Genomic DNA, 22,150 nt, shown 5'->3' on the forward strand with positions numbered 1-22,150 from the left:
GCAGCCTTCCGTGAACGATTTGCGCACACCCTTTGCACTGGCGAAAAAACTTCGTTCCATTCGAGAAGCAATTTCCCAGATGGATCCAGCACATTCTCTCATGTCATTAATGCGTCCTCTTTCATAACCACTGTCCGCAGCTTGTGGTCGTGCGGTAGCGTTCTCGCTTCCCGCGCCAGGGTTCCCGGGTTCGATTCCAGGCGGGGTCAGGGATTTTCTCTGCCTCGTGATGACTGGGTGTTGTGTGATGTCCTTAGGTTAGTTATGTTTAAGTAGTTCTAAGTTCTAGGGGACTGATGACCATATCTGTTAAGTCTCATAGTGCTCAGAGCCATTTGAACCATTTCATAACCACTGGTTTGTCGGTACGGTTCGTGCATACGGCTGCGAGGCATCCTGTACGTCTATTCAGGTTACACTGATCCATTACCTTCGGTTTATAGCGACAACGAGAGCCGCAGGCACATTTTACCGGCAGGTGGTGTTGCGCCGCGATATCGATGTTGACCTTGAACCCGCGGGCCGACATGTTCGAATGATAATCATTCCTGCAGAACATACTAATGTACATGTCGTGTGAATATGAACGTCCTATCTCTAGTCGTTCAAGGTGTTCTGTTTTTTTTTTTTTTTCTTAACATGAGTGTACTTTATTAAAGAAAACATGGTCCGTTGTAGGCTGCAATGTAAACGTTCTTTATGTAAATCGGGCGAATAGGTAATTTCGACCATCAGTCATTCTGAAACATCCGAAATAAACCATTGTGGAAGAGCATCGTGTTGTCTGCATATATCGCTAGGTAACTATCATAACCAGATTATAGTGCAGAAATTCTACTTTTATGCGTGGTGTCACATATTACTTAGTGTAATTATCAGTTTATTTTATTTTATACATACAAAGTCAGACGTCGAATTCCAGAATTACATTAGGACTGAATCCACAAAAAACGTTACAGCATCACAAGTCATATTTTGGTAACTATACTCTAAGAATTGTAACTTGGCAATTAAAAACAGCTGTTATGATGTTATGAAAGATGTAGTTACACCTAAACATTTCAGGCTTACCGATAGCAGCGTAAAACGTACATTATATATGTTACTGTCGTGCGAGATTTAGTTGATGTGCTGTACGTCAGGTAAACAGCAATCGAAGACCATTTAAGGGCAAAATGGCTCTGAGCGCTATGGGACTCAACTGCTGAGGTCATTAGTCCCCTAGAACTTAGAACTAGTTAAACCTAACTAACCTAAGGACATCACACACATCCATGCCCGAGGCAGGATTCGAACCTGCGACCGTAGCGGTCTCGCGGTTCCAGACTGCAGCGCCAGAACCGCGCGACCACTTCGGCCGGCTACCATTTAAGGGCATACAAACAAATGTAATAAACTAGTTTTTGAAGTACATTAAAGGTAAAATATGAAATGAGTACAAAATTTCATAAAACATTTAAAGAAGGAACAATCTATTAATTGCTGGCGTACCAGACTTGACGAAAGCATTATACAGTAGGTTATCAGTGACTGAAGTCTACAGAGACACACAGACAGCCATAAAAATACCAATTTCATCGAATCAGCAGAATGCTCTTACAGAGAACAATTTATAACAACACAAACGTGTGTCAATATTGTCTTTCGCCAAAATGGGTAAGTAGTGGTAGTGGATAACAAAAAGTGAAAGAGTGCGAATATAATGAACATTCATTGCGGAATACATTACTCCACGCATAAAGACGCCAAAAATTTTCTCAAAATCATGTACATGGTAAAACATCACATTACTTGAAGAAAGATACTTGGTAACCAATTAACGAAGTTAGCAAACCACAGGTTAAACTACTTCATGAGATACATCGAGTAAAATTATGAACTAATAATTGACTACCTTTAAAAGAAACAAGGTGTGAGTTAAAGTAGCATTCAATAATATTTAAAAAATACGTAGACGGTACCAAAATATAAAATTTTTTTAACATATTTCAACCAATGTAAAATGCGAGGGATAGTAGCAAACAAACGGAACCTGCAATAAGAAATGTAGGAATCAATACGGGGTACACTATGTAATTCATGATATAAAATAAGTTATGAGATATAAAATAAACTAAAATCCTTAGACGTCAGTACAGTACAAATGCAAAATATTGAGGAAAGAAAATGAATACCTGAGCACCAAAGAGTATGAGAGAGCATGTGAGTAATAAGGACACCGACATATAAACTACACAAAATTAACTAATATTTTTTTTGAAAAAAGAGAAAGTCTGCGAAAATACATAATCAACCCTCACTACAGCATACCTTATTGGACACATAAAGATGCCAAAATATTCCTCTCAAAATCATGCGTATGTACCTTACTTTAAGCAAAATACTAGGTGACACTAAGTCCATTAATCAAACTTCCTGACAGATTAAAACTGTGTGCCGGACCGAGACTCGAATTCGGGACCTTTGCCTGTAAAGTTTGGGAGGTAGGGGACGAGGTACTGGCAGAAGTAAAGCTGTGAGGATGGGGCGTGAGTCGTGCTTGGGTAGCTCAGACGGTAGAGCACTTTCCCTGCGAAAGGCAAAGGTCCCGAGTTCGAGTTTCCGTCCGGCACACAGTTTTAATCTGCCAGGAAGTTTCATGTCAGCGCACACTCCGCTGCAGAGTGAAAATCTCATTCAAGTCCATTAATATTTGAAAAATCACTAATTCACAGAATAATGTAGGTAGAGAAGTAAGACTTGACACAAATGCCCTAAATGACAGAGGGTTTTATTGAAACAAAAATCGAGTGCAAAGGCCGCCCAACAGATGGTGCTGGGCGGCAACACGTCAGCGATGCCGCATAAGAATCTTGTATAAAATGAGCTGTAGTGAGAGAGGCAGTCAGATGCGCTAGCAATCGCGGCATGTTGACTTTACAAGAAAAGACGCTATTACTGATAGTGATAATTTACTATCAGAATGGAGAACTTGCTACTACTGCTTTACGATACTATTGCCATAAGAAGGATATTCGAACGGGTGAAGTTCGTGTGACAACATTCGTTGTGAAGAAAATGACCACGAAATTCGAAGCCACTGGTTGTTTAGACGATCGGTAATGTAATGGGAGACCAGACGCAAGTGCTACCGTTCGGTGAGCACTGAGGAGTACCCTCCAGTGTTATTCGTACAGAATTCAGTGTCATCATGAACTGCTAGCCACCGATTTTTTGGTGCGTAGTGCGTTTGCAGTGTGGGCTCTCCAAAAAATGAGGAAGATGATTATTGGTTGCCTAACGTGTTGAGGACCGACGAAACACATTTCACATTCCGAGAGTCTGTCCACATCCACAACTGCAGAATTTGGGCTGTCTCAGAAACCTCATTATATGGCGAGGAAGTCACGGTCTGGTGTGGATTTACCATGCCAATTGGGAGCGGATCCTTTTTCTTCGAGGAAATGCGGCGCGCGGCTTTTCAAATTGTCAGCGTGACGGGTGCGAGGTACGCCGATGTGTTACCGAGTCGCATCATCCAGAGCCTGGCTGACAAACATTTGCTGGAAGGCACGACGTTTGTACAGGAAGGCGTTTCACCCCCTATTGCAACACGTGTAAAAGATCTCTTGCGCAAATCGTCTGGTGAGCATCGCGTGCTGAGCCACCATTTCCGTCATGCTTGGCCTCCCAGGTCCCCAGACCTCAATCCGTGTTTTATTGGCTGTGGAGTTACCTATATAATTCCGTGAAGTATTGAATTTCCAAATGTTAACGAAATTTTGGGTCACCCCATACATGGTAACACGCTACATTATTTGAAGAAAAATGTTTGATAACCAAGTACACAGTTGGCAAACAACAGGTAAAAATTATTCCATGATGCAGATCGTGTAAAAGTATGAGCTAAAACTAACTACTTATTAAGAGAAAAGAAGGCGTCAATTAAATAAGTATTCAAGAACTTTTTAAGAAACAGAAAGTGTCAAAAGATAAAAAAAAACTTTTCAACTTGTACAGACAATGCGATGCTCTTCCACATTCTTTTATTTGAGGTGCTTGAAAATGGCATTGATCGAAATTAGCTAATCACACGATTTAAAAAAAGGACGTTTATATTACATTCTGTTTGTTCCAATGGATACTTGAAGTGTGGGGTTTTTGTGTGTAACCTTATGACGGTCCTCTTGTTATTTAACAGTGGAATTCTCATTGCACTCTTAATGTTACCACCTTTGCTTTTCATTCCACGGAAAATTGTTTTGACTTTTCTATAAGCTGAGCCAATATTTCCGACAATCATTTCTGTTTCGATCTCTTTCATTTTTCAAGCAGCCATTTCACCTTAGCTTCTCTGCCCTTCCTACTTACTTATTTCATCCATAAATGGCTTGTATTTCTGTATTCCTGAATCTCCCTTAAGATTTTTGTACTTCTTCTTTCATCGATCAACTGAAGTATTTCTTCTGTTACCCAAGGTTACCTTCTTTGCACTTACATTGTTCTCTCCAACTTCTATAATCGCCCTTTTTTTAGCGATGCCCATACCTCTTCAACTGAACTGCCTGCTGAACTATTCATTATAGCAGTATTTGTAGCCTCAGAGAACTTCAGGCGTATATCTTCATTTTTTTAGTACTTCGGAACTGTCTCCTTTGCGCATTAATTCTTCCTGACTAGCCTATTAAATTTCAGCCCACTCTCCATCACTACTAAATTGGGATGTGAGTCCATATATGCTCCTGGGAACGTCTTACACTCCAGTATCTGATTTCGGAATCTCTGTCTGACCATGATGTCATCTAACTGAAATTTTCTAGTACCTCTCGGCCTTTTCCAGTATAACTCCTCCTCTCGTGATTTTTGAACAACCTATTCGCTATTGCTGGCCGAAATTTTTTGCAGAAATCAATTGGTCTGTCTCCTCTCTCATTCCTATACCAAGCCCATATTCCTCCGTAACCCTTTCTTCTACTTCTTCCCCTATAATCGTATTCCAACCCCTCCCCATGACTACTAGATTTTCATCTCCTTTTACGTACTGAATTACCCATTCAATATCCTTCTTACTTACTCCATCTCTTCATCTTCGGCTTGCGACGTCGTCATGTATACCTGAACTACTGTTGTTGGTTTAAGTCCGCTGTCGATTGTGATGACAACAACCCTATTACTGAATTGTTAACAGTAACACACTCTGTCATATCTTCCCATTCATAACGAATCCTATTCCCGTTATACCATTTTCTGCTGTTGATATTACCCTATAGTCGTATGACGAGAAATCCTTCTCTTATTTCGATTTCAGATTGCTGACCCCCACTGTATCTAGATCGAGCCTTAGCATTTCCCTTTTCAGATCTTTTAGCTTCCCTACTACGTTAGAACTTCTGACATTCCAAGTCCCGACTAGTAGAACTTTACTCTTTCGTTGGTTATTCAATCTTTTTCTCATGGTCACCTCCCCCTGGCAGTCCCCTCCCGGGGATTCGAATGAACTATTCCGGAATCTTTTGCTGGTGGAGGGATCAGCATGACACTTTTTCAATTAAAGGTCACATGTCTTGAGGATACATTTTTCTTAAATATATTAAAATGTTATTGTCAGATTATTTTCTTTAGTGCTTCCAAGCGACTGCATTGATAACAGTCGATTTACACCTTTACAAATTTCTATTAGACGTCTTTTAACATATGTTTAAGTATGAATTTTTAAGTTCTGTCTTTATCATACAACAACAGCGGCCAATACTCTATAATGACGTCATCTGAGTTCTACAGCACGTAGGATGCTTTGCTCGACAATACAGTAATCATGTCTGCAAGAGCCAGAAACATTACATCCTCCTCCGTTTTTACTTCAAATTGTCCAATTTTGTTGTTGGAGGATCTAACAACCCTACCACAACAAAGGTCAAAATTTAATAATGATTGTGGTGTTGCTCACGCTGCTAACTTCCTTATCTGAAGTTTCCTCTTTCTCCAGTACTGCTTCATATGGACGCTGCGCTGTTGCTTTTGTTCATCCGTCCAGTTTCTTCCAGTCTTCTTAGTTCTTTCGACTTGAAATCGTTCCAAATTTTGAATCATGGTCCGAACTGCATCCCTATTTAACATCTGAACTTCCTCAATGTTGAAACTTTCCAGATCTTTAAGAGCTTCCTTAATCCATATAGTTGTTGTCTTCTTTTTCTACAGGTAGTCGAATATCCTTTTGGTTAGTCTGCTTTGTCCATTCTGTACAGGTGTCCCAGAAATGATAACCTCTTTTTCATGATCTCCGAGATTTTCTCCACCTTTTTGTAAATTTCATTGTTACTCCGAAGTTTCTAGCCAGTTCCAACCTGGGTTGGACCCATGATTTTCCGTAATATTCTTCTTTCTAGAATGTTCCGCTTTCCCAACTTGTAATTCATTGAGAGGCATTCGCTGGCCAATAGGCACTCTGTTTTTACCACAGCACTGTAGTGTTTTATTTTGCCAATCCAAGAGTTGCACTTTTTGTTGTAAATGTTTTTAGTTGATCCGTAAGTTCTCTCCATTTTTTAGATCCGATCCACAGCAATTTTCTCCAGTCCATTCTGTTGTATGGATTTGGTCTTCTCTTTCGAGATCCTGAGTCCTGCCTTGCTAGCGATCCTTTGTAGTAGATTGATCTGTATGGCCGCTTGTTCTAAGTTCTCTGAAAGTATTGCAAAGTCATCAGCGAAAGCCAAGCAGTTGACTTTGATTCCTCCCTATTTTCTTCCTAGACAGATTGGACTAATCCCTTGATTTTCAAGTTCGGAATTCTAAATTCTCACAATCTTCTCCAGGACACAGTTAAATGGTATTGGTATAATCCATCTCCCTGTCGCATACCTGTCTTAATTTCAAATGGTTAGGACAATTCTCCCATATTATTATTATTATTAGTGGCAGTGCGCAGACACAAAGCATTGGCTGCCTGAAATCTTCCAATTTCTGCTAGTCCATAAGTCAGGAGTCCAGCAATCAAATGAGGTACAAACAGTAGGCCTCAGTGTAGTGCACACATTTTAAGTTAGTTGATTGTTGAGCCTGGTGATCAACTGATAAAGCGCACGCCTGAAAACGGAGAGGTTGCCGGATCGAATACCGAATTTTCAGTCTGTATTTTAGCCTGCCCTTTAACGATTAATGAATCGCCGGAAATGACACGTACTTCGGATTTAAAATTAAAACGTAGGTGCCCTTTCCCCGGTTGGCCAACTGGATATGTTAGGATCACGCAAGTCACCGAAGTGGCGTCCAATTGGTAGACGCTCCAGCCTTTGAGACATACGAAATCATTATTATTGTTTTTAACGGGGTGTAGTGTGTGGATGATGTAAGTGTCGTTAGGAAGAGGAGTGGTGCAATGGAAGCATTTTTTGTAACAGGTGTCTGCCCTCAATGTGGGCAGTTAGATTTCTTTTCTGAGAAGGAGTTGTAGGTAGCACTAGTGCATTGAGAACTGTGTCGTCTATCCTTTAAAAAAATGTTGTTAGAAATACGCAGTAGCAATTGTCTCACTGAAGCATTAGTTTGTAATTTAATAAAAACACCCACAAAAAATAAATATCATTTATCTTTCATCATTTTAAAAACGAAAGTGTCACATACGGGTCCCCTCGTAAATGGCGTGCGTTGCGATTCAGTAGACAGAATACGTCCACTTTCCTCAACTACTCATTGACATGTTGGGAAACTTTCCTAACAACGAAAATAGCTACGATAGTTACTGAAGATAAGGACCGCATAAATAATTCCCCCTACTCTTTATTCAATATGTTCTAATTGTAGTCGATACATCAGCATATTAATCGTAGCTACGCTTTCGATCCAAATCACGTTTATAGGAATGCAAGTAAAATCGATTTGCCTATACACGTGGTAATTCAGACCCCAGTATTAATGCCACCGCGTTTTAGAAGTATGAGCATTCCTATTGCTAGCTAGTTTAAGACAAACTTCGGCTAATCAACGTTTTCTGGCTGTGGCGAGTCTAATGAAGAATTCGAAACATTGTAGAATACGTTTGGCAGCTATGTCGCCATTTATTTCCTGAGGCGGTGCAGAATTATCCTACTAACTTTACTCGCTAATAACAGTATTTTGTTATTTCGATAAAGATCGCGAATGATTGCCACATAAGCGGTGACATAAATGTAGAAAATTCATGTTTTTGAGTCCAGAAAGCTCTATGCAACAGAAACTGCAGATCATTTTGCCATTTTCATTGCTAATTTGCCGGTTTATTCATGTCTGGGGTAATAACAGAGGGCTGTTTGTCTGGGTTGTGTGCTAGCGTAGTGAAAGGTGTTTGCTACTGCGAGGGAGGTCTGGTTTGTTTTCGGTTCTAATCTCAAAAATGGCTCTGAGCACTGTGGGACTTAACATCTATGGTCATCAGTCCCCTAGAACTTGTTGTTGTTGTTGTGGTCTTCAGTCCTGAGACTGGTTTGATGCAGCTCTCCATGCTACTCTATCCTGTGCAAGCTTCTTCATCTCCCAGTACCTACTGCAATCTACATCCTTCTGAATCTGCTTAGTGTATTGATCTCTTGGTCTCCCTCTACGATTTTTACCCTCCACGCTGCCCTCCAATGCTAAATTTGTGATCCCTTGATGCCTCAAAACATGTCCTACCAACCGATCCCTTCTTCTAGTCAAGTTGTGCCACAAACTTCTCTTCTCCCCAATCCTATTCAATACCTCCTCATTAGTTACGTGATCTACCCACCTTATCTTCAGCATTCTTCTGTAGCTCCACATTTCGAAAGCTTCTATTCTCTTCTTGTCCAAACTGGTTATCGTCCATGTTTCACTTCCATACATGGCTACACTCCATACAAATACTTTCAGAAACGACTTCCTGACACTTAAATCTATACTCGATGTTAACAAATTTCTCTTCTTCAGAAACGATTTCCTTGCCATTGCCAGTCTACATTATAACCTCTCTACTTCGACCATCATCAGTTATTTTACTCCCCAAATAGCAAAACTCATTCACTACTTTGAGTGTCTCATTTCCTAATCTACTTCCCTCAGCATCACCCGATTTAATTTGACTACATTCCATTATCCTTGTTTTGCTTTTGTTGAAGTTCATCTTATATCCTCCTTTCAAGACACTGTCCATTCCGTTCAACTGCTCTTCCAAGTCCTTTGCTGTCTCTGACAGAATTACAATGTCATCGGCGAACCTCAAAGTTTTTACTTCTTCTCCATGAATTTTAATACCTACTCCGAATTTTTCTTTTGTTTCCTTTACTGCTTGCTCAATATACAGATTGAATAACATCGGGGATAGGCTACAACCCTGTCTCACTCCTTTCCCAACCACTGCTTCCCTTTCATGCCCCTCGACTCTTATAACTGCCATCTGGTTTCTGTACAAATTGTAAATAGCCTTTCGCTCCCTGTATTTTACCCCTGCCACCTTCAGAATTTGAAAGAGAGTATTCCAGTTAACGTTGTCAAATGCTAGAAACGTAGGTTTGCCTTTTCTTAATCTTTCTTCTAAGTTAAGTCGTAAGGTTAGTATTGCCTCACGTGTTCCAACATTTCTACGGAATCCAAACTGATCTTCCCCGAGGTCCGCTTCTACTAGTTTTTCCATTCGTCTGTAAAGAATTCGCGTTAGTATTTTGCAGCTGTGACTTATTAAACTGATAGTTCGGTAATTTTCACATCTGTCAACACCTGCTTTCTTTGGGATTGGAATTATTATATTCTTCTTGAAGTCTGTGGGTATTTCGCCTGTCTCATACATCTTGCTCACCAGATGGTAGAGTTTTGTCATGACTGGCTCTCCCAAGGCCATCAGTAGTTCTAATGGAATGTTGTCTACTCCCGGGGCCTTGTTTCGACTCAGGTCTTTCAGTGCTCTGTCAAACTCTTCACGCAGTATCTTATCTCCCATTTCATCTTCATCTGCATCCTCTTCTATTTCCATAATATTGTCCTCAAGTACATCGCCCTTGTATAAACCCTCTATATACTCCTTCCACCTTTCTGCCTTCCCTTCTTTGCTTAGAACTGGGTTGCCATCTGAGCTCTTGATATTCATACAAGTGGTTCTCTTCTCTCCAAAGGTCTCTTTAATTTTCCTGTAGGCAGTATCTATCTTACCCCTAGTGAGACAAGCCTCTACATCCTTACATTTGTCCTCTAGCCATCCCTGCTTAACCATTTTGCACTTCCTGTCGATCTCATTTTTGAGACGTTTGTATTCCTTTTTGCCTGCTTCATTTACTGCATTTTTATATTTTCTCCTTTCATCAATTAAATTCAATATATCTTCTGTTACCCAAGGATTTCTATTAGCCGTCATTTTACCTACTTGATCCTCTGCTGCCTTCACTACTTCATCCCTCCGAGCTACCCATTCTCCTTCTACTGTATTTCTTTCCCCCATTCCTGTCAATTGTTCCCTTATGCTCTCCCTGAAACTTTCTACAACCTCTGGTTCTTTCAGTTTATCCAGGTCCCATCTCCTTAAATTCCCACCTTTTTGCAGTTTCTTCAGTTTCAATCTGCAGTTCATAACCAATATATTGTGGTCAGAGTCCACATCTGCCCCTGGAAATGTCTTACAATTATAACCTGGTTCCTAAATCTCTGTCTCACCATTATATAATCTATCTGATACCTTTTAGTATCTCCAGGATTCTTCCAGGTATACAACCTTCTTTTATGATTCTTGAACCAAGTGTTAGCTATGATTATGTTGTGCTCTGTGCAAAATTCTACAAGGCGGCTTCCTCTTTCATTTCTTCCCCCCAATCCATATTCACCTACTATGTTTCCTTTTCTCCCTTTTCCTACTGACGAATTCCAGTCACCCATGACTATTAAATTTTTGTCTCCCTTCACTACCTGAATAATTTCTTTTATCTCGTCATACATTTCATTAATTTCTTCATCATCTGCAGAGCTAGTTGGCATATAAACTTATACTACTGTAGTAGGCATGGGCTTTGTGTCTATCTTGGCCACAATAATGCGTTCACTATGCTGTTTGTAGTAGCTAACCCGCACTCCTATTTTTTTATTCATTATTAAACCTACTCCTGCATTACCCCTATTTGATTTTGTATTTATAACCCTGTAATGACCTGACCAAAAGTCTTGTTCCTCTTGCCACCGAACTTCACTAATTCCCAATATATCTAACTTTAACCTATCCATTTCCCTTTTTAAATTTTCTAACCTACCTGCCCGATTAAGGGATCTGACATTCCACGCTCCGATCCGTAGAACGCCAGTTTTCTTTCTCCTGATAACGACGGCCTCTTGAGTAGTCCCCGCCCGGAGATCCGAATGGGGGACTATTTTACCTCCGGAATATTTTACCCAAGAGGACGCCATCATCATTTAATCATACAGTAAAGCTGCATGCCCTCGGGAAAAATTACGGCCGTAGTTTCCCCTTGCTTTCAGCCGTTCGCAGTACCAGCACAGCAAGGCCGTTATGGTTAATGTTACAAGGCCAGATCAGTCAATCATCCAGACTGTTGCCCCTGCAACTACTAAAAAGGCTGCTGCCCCTTTTCAGGAACCACACGTTTGTCTGGCCTCTCAACAGATACCCCTCCGTTGTGGTTGCACCTACGGTACGGCCATCTATATCGCTGAGGCACACAAGCCTCCCCACCAACGGCAAGGTCCATGGTTAATGGGGGGGCCCTAGAACATAGAACTACTTAAACCTAACTAACCTAAGGACATCACACAACACCCAGTCATCACGAGGCAGAGAAAATCCCTGACCCCGCCGGGAATCGAACCCGGGTTCTAATCTCGATGGAGGCAGATAGACTATTAGTAAACCAATTTTAAGAAATTCTCGGGCCCCCAATACGTTTTATTGCTACCTTTATTTTCTACCAGCGCCCTGTGGATGTCAATATGAAACTCTTGTAGAATTTCACACTTGTTACTGCCTACTTTTTCCGATTCTATCAATAATTGAATTGACTTAAGTGTGGCACTGAATGATTTTTAACTGAATTTCGTTATGACTCTCCACGCACTGCTAAATTTGCACACTTTCATGGTAGGTAAGCAACGGTAATCCGGTATTACTGGTCTGAATGTTGACACAGACCGTTTCGGAGTCGAATGCGCATAATATTTTGCTAATTCGTAACGATCTGGGGTACTTTGTCTTACTAAAACAGTTATCTCGATAAGATGAAATTCATTTTTATGTGTACAGTTCATACTAATTAGTGTTTCTTCTTTCATTTATATCTTTTATTTACGTGTTATGTTTGACACACTAATCAGCATTAGTATAGCCTTACACGTGACTGAAAACAGTCTGACAAAGTTCGGATAGTTTTTCAATATCACGCCTGTGCATAGTATGTTGGTAGCACTTCGTTGCCTTGCCTGTTATGCCGTGTAGCAGACTTTAAAGCTGTGCGGATCAGCATAACGAAAAGACGAGGGCTCTCGCTCGTTTTGTCCACGACTGTACAATTTCTTACGACCTCAATCAGCACATCATCTGCTACTGCTGTTTGTGGTCTTCTCAATTAGTCATCGCCTGTAACTCAGTGGTTATATAGCAGAACCTCTGACATGGCATCGAGTCAGAATACGTTACACATACTGGATAAATATCTAGCGGCGTGAGGGAATCGCAAATAACTATTCCATACCACGTTCCTTAGCCGAATAACTTTCCAAATTCAGCGATTTTATCACGATGTTGCATCGTGGGCTACGTGTAAGCGTGCTGCTCGTCTGATAATACACACTCCAGCGATCACCATCTCGGTATTTGTCCTGGTAGAAAAACCACATCATTCAGAGGTAATGTCGTACCTCGATTTATAAAGCCAGCATAGCTTCTAACATGGATACTTGTGTGCACCTGTAAAACCATGACCGTTTGTGACGGTAACACACAGTAGTTGTTGGGATCGAGTTTTTTGTAACATCTGGCCGATTACGGCTCTCATTATAAGATGCAGTAGTAGTACTCGGAAGAAAAACTTATGAGACATGTCCACCCATGGTCGATTTTCTCTCAGTATTATTTCGTATCGTCAGCGATCAGTTATTGACGAAGTATTATACTTAGTAGTGGGGACTGTGTGATATGTTCGCGTTGAGCATCAGGTTTACAAAGTATGTGTTTGTGTTGCGACATATGCAAAGGAAATGACTATGTCCAGTCGTAAGGAATATATAGATTTGACGTGGAGTACTGTGGTAGCGTGGGAAGAGTATGTCAAGTCATAAGAATGGTACTGGTATTTCTATTTCCAGAGCCACAGCCGTCAACAGGGTGTATTTCCCGTACTTTGCTCATTGTCGAATACCATTCAACTGAGACAGCGATCGTAACATTTAGCTGTAAGTACATGGATAAAATATATAAGTGAGTGATTTCTTAGGGGGATTCTACCTGTGCGTGTTCGGCCTGCAGCGCCGGTGACCTATGCAGGGGTGATTCATGTTTTCCATTAATGGTAGGCGCTGTCAGAATGGAGAGGCCTGTTGGAGTGTACGAATATAGATGAATTAACCATGTTGTCCTCTAGACGATCGAATAGCGAACTAATACACTCCTGGAAATTGAAATAAGAACACCGTGAATTCATTGTCCCAGGAAGGGGAAACTTTATTGACACATTCCTGGTGTCAGATACATCACATGATCACACTGACAGAACCACAGGCACATAGACACAGGCAACAGAGCATGCACAATGTCGGCACTAGTACAGTGTATATCCACCTCTCGCAGCAATGCAGGCTGCTATTCTCCCATGGAGACGATCGTAGAGATGCTGGATGTAGTCCTGTGGAACGGCTTGCCATGCCATTTCCACCTGGCGCCTCAGTTGGACCAGCGTTCGTGCTGGACGTGCAGACCGCGTGAGACGACGCTTCATCCAGTCCCAAACATGCTCAATGGGGGACAGATCCGGAGATCTTGCTGGCCAGGGTAGTTGACTTACACCTTCTAGAGCACGTTGGGTGGCACGGGATACATGCGGACGTGCATTGTCCTGTTGGAACAGCAAGTTCCCTTGCCGGTCTAGGAATGGTAGAACGATGGGTTCGATGACGGTTTGGATGTACCGTGCACTATTCAGTGTCCCCTCGACGATCACCAGTGGTGTACGGCCAGTGTAGGAGATCGCTCCCCACGCCATGATGCCTGGTGTTGGCCCTGTGTGCCTCGGTCGTATGCAGTCCTGATTGTGGCGCTCACCTGCACGGCGCCAAACACGCATACGACCATCATTGGCACCAAGGCAGAAGCGACTCTCATCGCTGAAGACGACACGTCTCCATTCGTCCCTCCATTCACGCCTGTCGCGACACCACTGGAGGCGGGCTGCACGATGTTGGGGCGTGAGCGGAAGACGGCCTAACGGTGTGCGGGACCGTAGCCCAGCTTCATGGAGACGGTTGCGAATGGTCCTCGCCGATACCCCAGGAGCAACAGTGTCCCTAATTTGCTGGGAAGTGGCGGTGCGGTCCCCTACGGCACTGCGTAGGATCCTACGGTCTTGGCGTGCATCCGTGCGTCGCTGCGGTCCGGTCCCAGGTCGACGGGCACGTGCACCTTCCGCCGACCACTGGCGACAACATCGATGTACTGTGGAGACCTCACGCCCCACGTGTTGAGCAATTCGGCGGTACGTCCACCCGGCCTCCCGCATGCCCACTATACGCCCTCGCTCAAAGTCCGTCAACTGCACATACGGTTCACGTCCACGCTGTCGCGGCATGCTACCAGTGTTAAAGACTGCGATGGAGCTCCGTATGCCACGGCAAACTGGCTGACACTGACGGCGGCGGTGCACAAATGCTGCGCAGCTAGCGCCATTCGACGACCAACACCGCGGTTCCTGGTGTGTCCTCTGTGCCGTGCGTGTGATCATTGCTTGTACAGCCCTCTCGCAGTGTCCGGAGCAAGTATGGTGGGTCTGACACACCGGTGTCAATGTGTTCTTTTTTCCATTTCCAGGAGTGTACTTAGTATGTGTTGCATAGGTTTCGTGATTGCGTGGAGATTTAAGAAGACTGAATATGGAGGTGCGTTTGGGCTGGATCGTCATTGCCTCCCATCTAAATTGTTCGGTTGACTGCTTCTGCTCATTTCGCACCTTTATTTAGTTGAGGGAAGATCGATTACGGTGTGTGCTTCTAGCATGTGGAAGGCACGTTTGCCAGTTCTCTAGACATGAGAAACACCTTAGTTGATCTTGTAAATTATAGGGATGATTTGGAATCTACTACATCACCGACATCGGTATTCGAGAGTGGAAATAATCAGTTTCCTCTATTTGCTTCTTTTGCATACGTGAAAGGTTTCGATTTAGTGAGTGGTTTACAGCACTCCCCACCTAGCTAAAGTTTCGGGTTTTTAGAGAAATAATTTCTGGTCTATATCTTCGGAAATAAATCGCACGAGCAGTACTGCTGTGCAAGCGATATTGATATGTGCTTGATATCGAGAAGTACTGCGAAAATGGTATGATATTCTAGCAAACCATGCGAAATTAGATATGTTCTTGTAATTCCAGAGTATGGAGATGGGTGTAGAAAAGCGAGCAAGCAAGCAAACAAGTCCGGACCAGGAACAATAATGCATTTGTGCTGAGGGGGGAAACGAGGCCGAATTTGTAGAACAGTTCTGAGAGTGATTTCGATCCACTGACAGCTTTCTGATGTAAAAGGGATGATTTTGTATGGTGGAGGATATGAATTGTATGTTTCCCATATTGACATAGAACGTGGGGATATATTGCTGGGTTGGATATTGGTTTCACGCTCTAATATTCAACCTCCTGTCCTGAGTGGGAGAGCAGCGTAACTGAGTAAGTCATTCCATCTTTGACGATATCTATGGCACTTTGCGAGGTTTAGTTGTCGGTGCAATATGGTGATCAGTTTTTTTCGGTTGCTGTACAGATATAAAAGGTAACTGCACTGTTTGTGTAAAGGAAAGTTCTGAGAAAGCAAACGTTCAAAGACAAGTTGAAGCATACCATCCATCTCTGAAGGGGATGCCGTCACTCACCTGCAACTGTGGCATTAGGACATCTCCATACCTGCAGCTGTAGGATACTGCAAATTCATGACTTTTTTTGTCTTCTGTATGACAGTGCTTCGAATTCTGTTTTTGTAATTGTTCGGAGTCGCCCCGTCTGTGCTTAGACGTCGATCTATTTCCAAACAAGGAGAATGCTCTTATGATTAAGGGTGTTTTTGCAAGCATGCACAGGCTTTTAACTGTGTGAACGTTTAACATTTCTGAGAGGTATATTGACAGCAGGACGAGCATCCCACTGCGAGGTGTGAGCCATGCTGGGTATACAGGCATGGCTGGACATGTCACGCATAGCTTGTGCTATTCTGGAACGGATTTCTGCAGCGTCGCTCGGCAATTAGCTCTTCGCCAGACCGCAGGTAGAGGGAGGGTTCACACCGGCAGCATCGAACATACACACACAGGCGGTCCACCTTGGAGCATCTGCACTTTGAAAATAGGTCTTCGCTTCCGCTCGATCGCTCATCAATGGCGCCTAGGTGATCCAGTATTTCGAGAGGAATTTGTCAGGTGTATCAAGTATGATGGGGATGTCGCCACCTCATGCTTGAGGGACCCGAACGTGCACCTGTGCGTGGCTTTGTAGTTGACAGCCACGTCACTTTGCAGGGGTTGCCTCGAGCCTCCTCTGCGGTCCAGTCGACAGGGGAGTGGCGGACGGTGCCAGCGTACATTGTTTCCGTGTCTGTTGCATTATTTTACGAGCAGGTCTGTAGGCTGTGCTATGCGCTATTTGGACAATTTACGAGTACTGAGCATGTCTACACACCAGTGTGATGCATTATGTACGAGTAGTTTACAGGTCTGCAGACTGTGTTTTGTGACCCCAAACACATCAGGGAGGGTGTTTTGTGTCAGTGTGACAAATATACTGCATTCGTAAATAAGTTGTTCAAAAATAAATAAAGTACACTCCTTCCTCTCTCCAGCAACGCAGCACAGGCTGAGTCATTTTCCCCTCCAGTTTATGTCACGGAACGGATGACAGTGCCCTCTGGTGACAGTATTGTGTACTAGGTCCATACCTCGTGGCGAACACACTGTTTCCCGCTATCCTGGAAAACGCTACTTGCATCATCAGCTGACGTCACGTCAGTCATCTTGGACGACAGCACCCTCTGGTGACAGTACTGTGTACTAGGTCAGTTGGGCTCTGGACCTCATGGTGAACACAGTGGACGACGGTAGTGGCTCGAATTGTTTAAATAAAGACTAGTGCATGATTTCGACAGTTGGCGATTAGCAGAGTCTTTTAGTGGTTTGCATGTCTGTAGGCTGTGTGACATGACGCCAAGCATGTCAGAGCATGTGTTTTGTATGAGTGTAATAAATATACTCCATCCCCAAATAAACTGATCCAAAATAAATAAAGTACACTCCTTCCTCTCTCTGCCAGCCCAGTGCAGGCTGAGTCCTTTTCTCACCAATCCATAGGAAGAGGTGGCGGTCGGATGACTTAGGTTAGTGGAGGTAGCCCAAGTGTCCTTTCTTTTGAACCATTTTCTTAGCTTAGTAGAGATACTCGAATTGACCCTCCCTTACCACCAAAATTCAAACTTGGCGCCAGTTCCTAGGAAGATGTGGCGGTCAGATGACTTAGGTTAGTGGAGGTGAGCCGTTATATTGTAGCACAAGCACAGTTGTCAGTAACAGGAACATCCTCACCAGCAGGTACGATTGTTTCCTTCCATCAAAATTTGAATTTCCAAAGATCATAATAAGATAATATGTACCGCCAAAATAGATTCGTAGGGGGACGTGGCGGTCGGTTGAGGATCGTGGTGGGGACTTTAACTATTTCCTTCCAAGTCGAAGTGGGCGTAGCACTCGCGAAAATCTGACAAAATTTGAATTTCCCGCCTGGGAGGGGGGCGTGACACTTTTTGAATTCCCCGGCGCCGCCATCTTGGATTTGAGGTGGGAACCCTATCAGAGTGTCTGTGACATCACAGGTCTAACGGTACTTGCGTTATCATGGGACGTCATGGCCGCCATCTTGGATTTGGGATGGGAGCCCTATCATTCCACTACATACATCTATATACCTATGCAACACATCTGATGTGTAGGTAACGCGGTTACGATCTTTACTGACCGTCACTACTTAGAAAACTACCGTAATTATGACTATCTACAGTAGCCTACAGTGGTTTTTCAACCCCCTGAAGATGGTGTAATGTAACACCGAAATCGGTTGGAAATGAAACAGCTGAAGATGGCATGCCTATGACATACACTATGTGATCAAAAGTATCCGGACACCTGGCTGAAAATGACTTACAAGATCGTGTCGCCCTCCATCGGTAACGCTGGAATTCAATATGGTGTTGGCCACCCTCAGCGTTGATGACAGCTTCCACTCTCGCAAGCAAACGTTTAATCAGGTACTGGAAGGTTTCTTGGGGAATGGCAGCCCATTCCACACGGAGTGCTGCACGCACTGAGCAGAGGTATCGATGTCTGTCGGTGAGGCCTGGCAAGAAGTCGGTGTTCCAAAACATCCCAAAGGCGTTCTGTAGGATTCAGGTCAGGACTCTGCGCAGGCCAGTCCATTACAGGGATGTTATTGTCGTGCAACCACTCCGCCACATTGTGTACCCTGATTCGTCACTGGACACAACGTTTTTCCACTGTTCAATTGTTCAATGTTTACACTCCTTACACCAAGCGTGGCGTCGTTTGGGATTTATTGGCCACTCGACAATGAAATCCAAGTTTTCTCACCTCCCGCCTAACTGTCATAGTACTTGCAGTTTGGAATTACTGTGTGATGGTCTGGATAGATGTCTGCCTATTACACATTACGACCCTCTTCAAATGCCGGCGGTCTCTGTCAGTCAACAGACGAGGTCGGTGATGTGTCGGCAGCTGGGCCAACACCTTGGAGATAGAGGTGGCTTAAAGGGCACGCGAGACTAACGCAGACGGGCGTGAAGTACTGGAACAGGATACGTAATTAATGCTATGAAGAAAAGAACGGAGCTTCTCATATACTTAGCTTTAATGTCTTCTTGTACATCTCTATGGTGAACACAAGTGAGACTCTAATTACAATCACTGTAAGGCTAATGGCGCCTTGCTAGTTCGTAGCCATTAACTTAGCTGAAGGCTATTCTGTCTCTCGGCTAATGAGAGAGAAAGGCTTCGTACGTCTAGTCGCTAGCTCTGTCGTCCGTACAACTGGGGTGAGTTCGAGTCAGTCTCTCGAGACCTGCCTTGTGGTGGCGCTAGGTTTGCGATCTCACAGTGGCGACACGCGGGTCCGACATGTACTACAGGACCGCGGCCGATTTAAGCTACCACCTAGGACGTGTGGTGTCTGGCTGTGACACCACAGTCGGCCTGTACGCTTTTGTGCTGTACGTGTCCCTTCACGTTTACACTTTACTATCACATCGGAAACAGTGGGCCTAGGTATGTTTAGCAGTGTGGAAATCTCGCGTACAGACGTATGACACAAGTGACACCCCAGTCACCTGACCTCGTTCGAAGTCCGTGAGTTCTGCGGAGCGCCCCATTCTGATCTCTCACGATCTCTAATGACTACTGAGGTTGCTGATATGGAGTGTCTGGCAATAGGTGGCACCAAAACGCACACAATATAAAAAATGTATGTTCAGGGGGGTGTTATGATACTTTTGATCACATAGCGTAAATACAGAGTAACAGCTATCGTCACGGGATCTGTGATAAGAAAGATCTACAGAAATTTACAGTCTGTTTTTGTCGTACTGTTTGTGGGCTACAATAAAGAAGGAAGGTTAGAGTTTAATGCCGACATTAAGAAAGATCAGAAACCGACGAGAGTTTTTGCAACGAAAGCACACCGGAAATCAACTTAGAAGATTTGGCAGAACTACGGGAAACCTATATGTCGATGATTGAAGGGGATCTTAATCCTACTTATTAACAATACAAGTCCTGTGTCGAAAACGGTGCATGATGTCGCTCTAGAACAGACGCTCGTAAATTGTTCTGTGTTTTGCCAACAGATGTCGACAGATGACGAGAAGGAGACTCCTGAAGACTCCCAAGGAAGAGTTGAGCTCTTTATACTTCCCTACCAGGGTCAGGATGTCTACTACGACGAGAAGATGAAAATGTACAGGCTCAAGAAAAGGTAAGTCGACATGTAATTATGTGTTATGGGTTTTCAGCCAAAGTCTGGCATGCTGTTGTGGTTTAGTGATGGTAAATAAAACTTTTACTTACCTTCTTGTTTATTTGGGAACATCTCTTTACAGTTCTAGATTACGTAGTCGGGGTGGTAGGTAAAGGTAGCTAAAAAGGAAAACGGATAGGTGGAAATTTGTTATAGAGGGAATTAGTGAAGTGCGGTGGCATGAAGAAAGATGTCTCTAGTCAGATGAGTAAGGGGCTACAAATAAAAAAAATCAAAGTGGGATATGAAAGAGTAGGCCTAATAATAATTAGAAAATAAGAATGCGTAGGGAACGCATTATCATAGTCAAGATAGAAAAAAAACAACAACCACCACATTAGGAAAAGTTTATATGCCAGCTAGCTCCGCATGTGATTAGAAATGTATTACGGGAGAATCGAAATTTTTTAGGCAGTTAAGGAGACGAAAATTTAATTATGATGGGGAGTAGACTTCGATAGTAGGTAAAGGACGAGCAGGAAAAGCAGTACGATAATATGGACTGGCGGAATAAAAGGGGAAATCGCCTAGTGCATAACTTTATCGTTACTAATGATTGACGCATCATGAAATAAGGCAGTGTACATAGAGGGAGCTGGAGACATTCTAAAGATTCAGGTAGACTACATTAGGGTAAAACAGAGATTTTTGCAACCAGAATTTAAACTGCAAAACATTTCCTAGAGCAGGTGTGTGCTCTGACCATAATTTATTGGTTATTAACTTCAGATAAAAAGCTCAAGAAATCGCAAAAAGTAGAAATTAAGGAGACGGGGCCTCGATGGTCGAACAACGAGAGATATCTGAGAGTTTGAAAAATAGCATTAGGCAACGATTGACTGCACCAGAGGAAAGCAATGCAATAGAGGACGAAATGACAGCTTTGATAGATGAAATAGTGAAGGCAACAGAAGATGAAATAGACAAAAGACTGAGATCATTATAAGTCTGCAGATAACATGAGGTATTTAACAAATGGTTCAAATGGCTCTGAGCACTATGGGACTTAACATCTTAGGTCATCAGTCCCCTAGAACTTAGAACTACTTAAACCTAACTAACCTAAGGACATCACACACAACCATTCCCGAGGCAGGATTCGAACCTGCGACCGTAGCAGTCGCGCGGTTCCGGACTGCGCGCCTAGGTATTTAACTTAAGCATTTGTATGAATATTAATATCTCGGGTACATTGTCCATACTAAGCAAAAAAGAAAAAAAAAAAAAAAACTGAAAGCTGTGAGGATTATACAGGGTGTAACGAGTATAACTCCAGATATTTCTACTGGTGACTGAGGAAGGTGTACTCAACAACATTACATCAGTATTTACGTCATTTTCTGACTAATGATTACAGCCATTACAAGTCGTATGTTTTTAGGTTGGGTAGTAACACTAAGAACATGTGACAAGAACGAGCCATTAATGCTTATTTTCCCCTGGACATTGGAACAGGTGTTGAAATGTGGAGACGGGCGCAAATTAGTTAGTCTATACTGACAGGCGTAGCCCATTTAGTGGTGCAGTTACGACCATGCAGAAAACATTAGATCTTAAAGTTGGTGACGTCTTTGTGGGAAGAGTCTTCGATGCAGAGAAAAAACACAAGTGTGTATGTATTCAGGTACCACATATCAAAATACCTGAACTTATATCCCTTTACACGCTGTATATGAGGGGCGATCAAGAAGTTTTGGTTTAAGGGCGTTGCTGCAACGTAACGTAACTGCAAACACCGAAATTTAGGCAAGGGATTAATGTGGCAATTGTGTCTTTCCGCTTCCTCAGGAAGCGTGAACTATGGTGACGTTATAGCTAAATGCGTCCAAACAGAACCATCGTGCTGTTATTCTTTTTCATGGTTGCCAAAGAACAAACACGGGTAGACATCCATCGGAGAATTACACTACTGGCCATTAAAA

General features: G+C 43.0%; 1 protein-coding gene across 1 annotated transcript in view; it reads left to right on the forward strand.

Moving 5' to 3' along the window:
* LOC126235434 (uncharacterized) overlaps nt 1–22,150 on the forward strand; it is a 169,429-nt gene that overhangs the window by 74,671 nt on the left and 72,608 nt on the right. Inside the window, exon 2 of the mRNA XM_049944158.1 lies at nt 20,059–20,186. Within this exon, the coding sequence (XP_049800115.1) occupies nt 20,059–20,186 (128 nt within the window). The remainder of the gene's footprint in view (nt 1–20,058; nt 20,187–22,150) is intronic.

Source organism: Schistocerca nitens, chromosome 2, assembly GCF_023898315.1.
Source record: "Schistocerca nitens isolate TAMUIC-IGC-003100 chromosome 2, iqSchNite1.1, whole genome shotgun sequence".
In the NCBI taxonomy this organism is placed as follows: Eukaryota; Metazoa; Arthropoda; class Insecta; order Orthoptera; family Acrididae; genus Schistocerca; species Schistocerca nitens.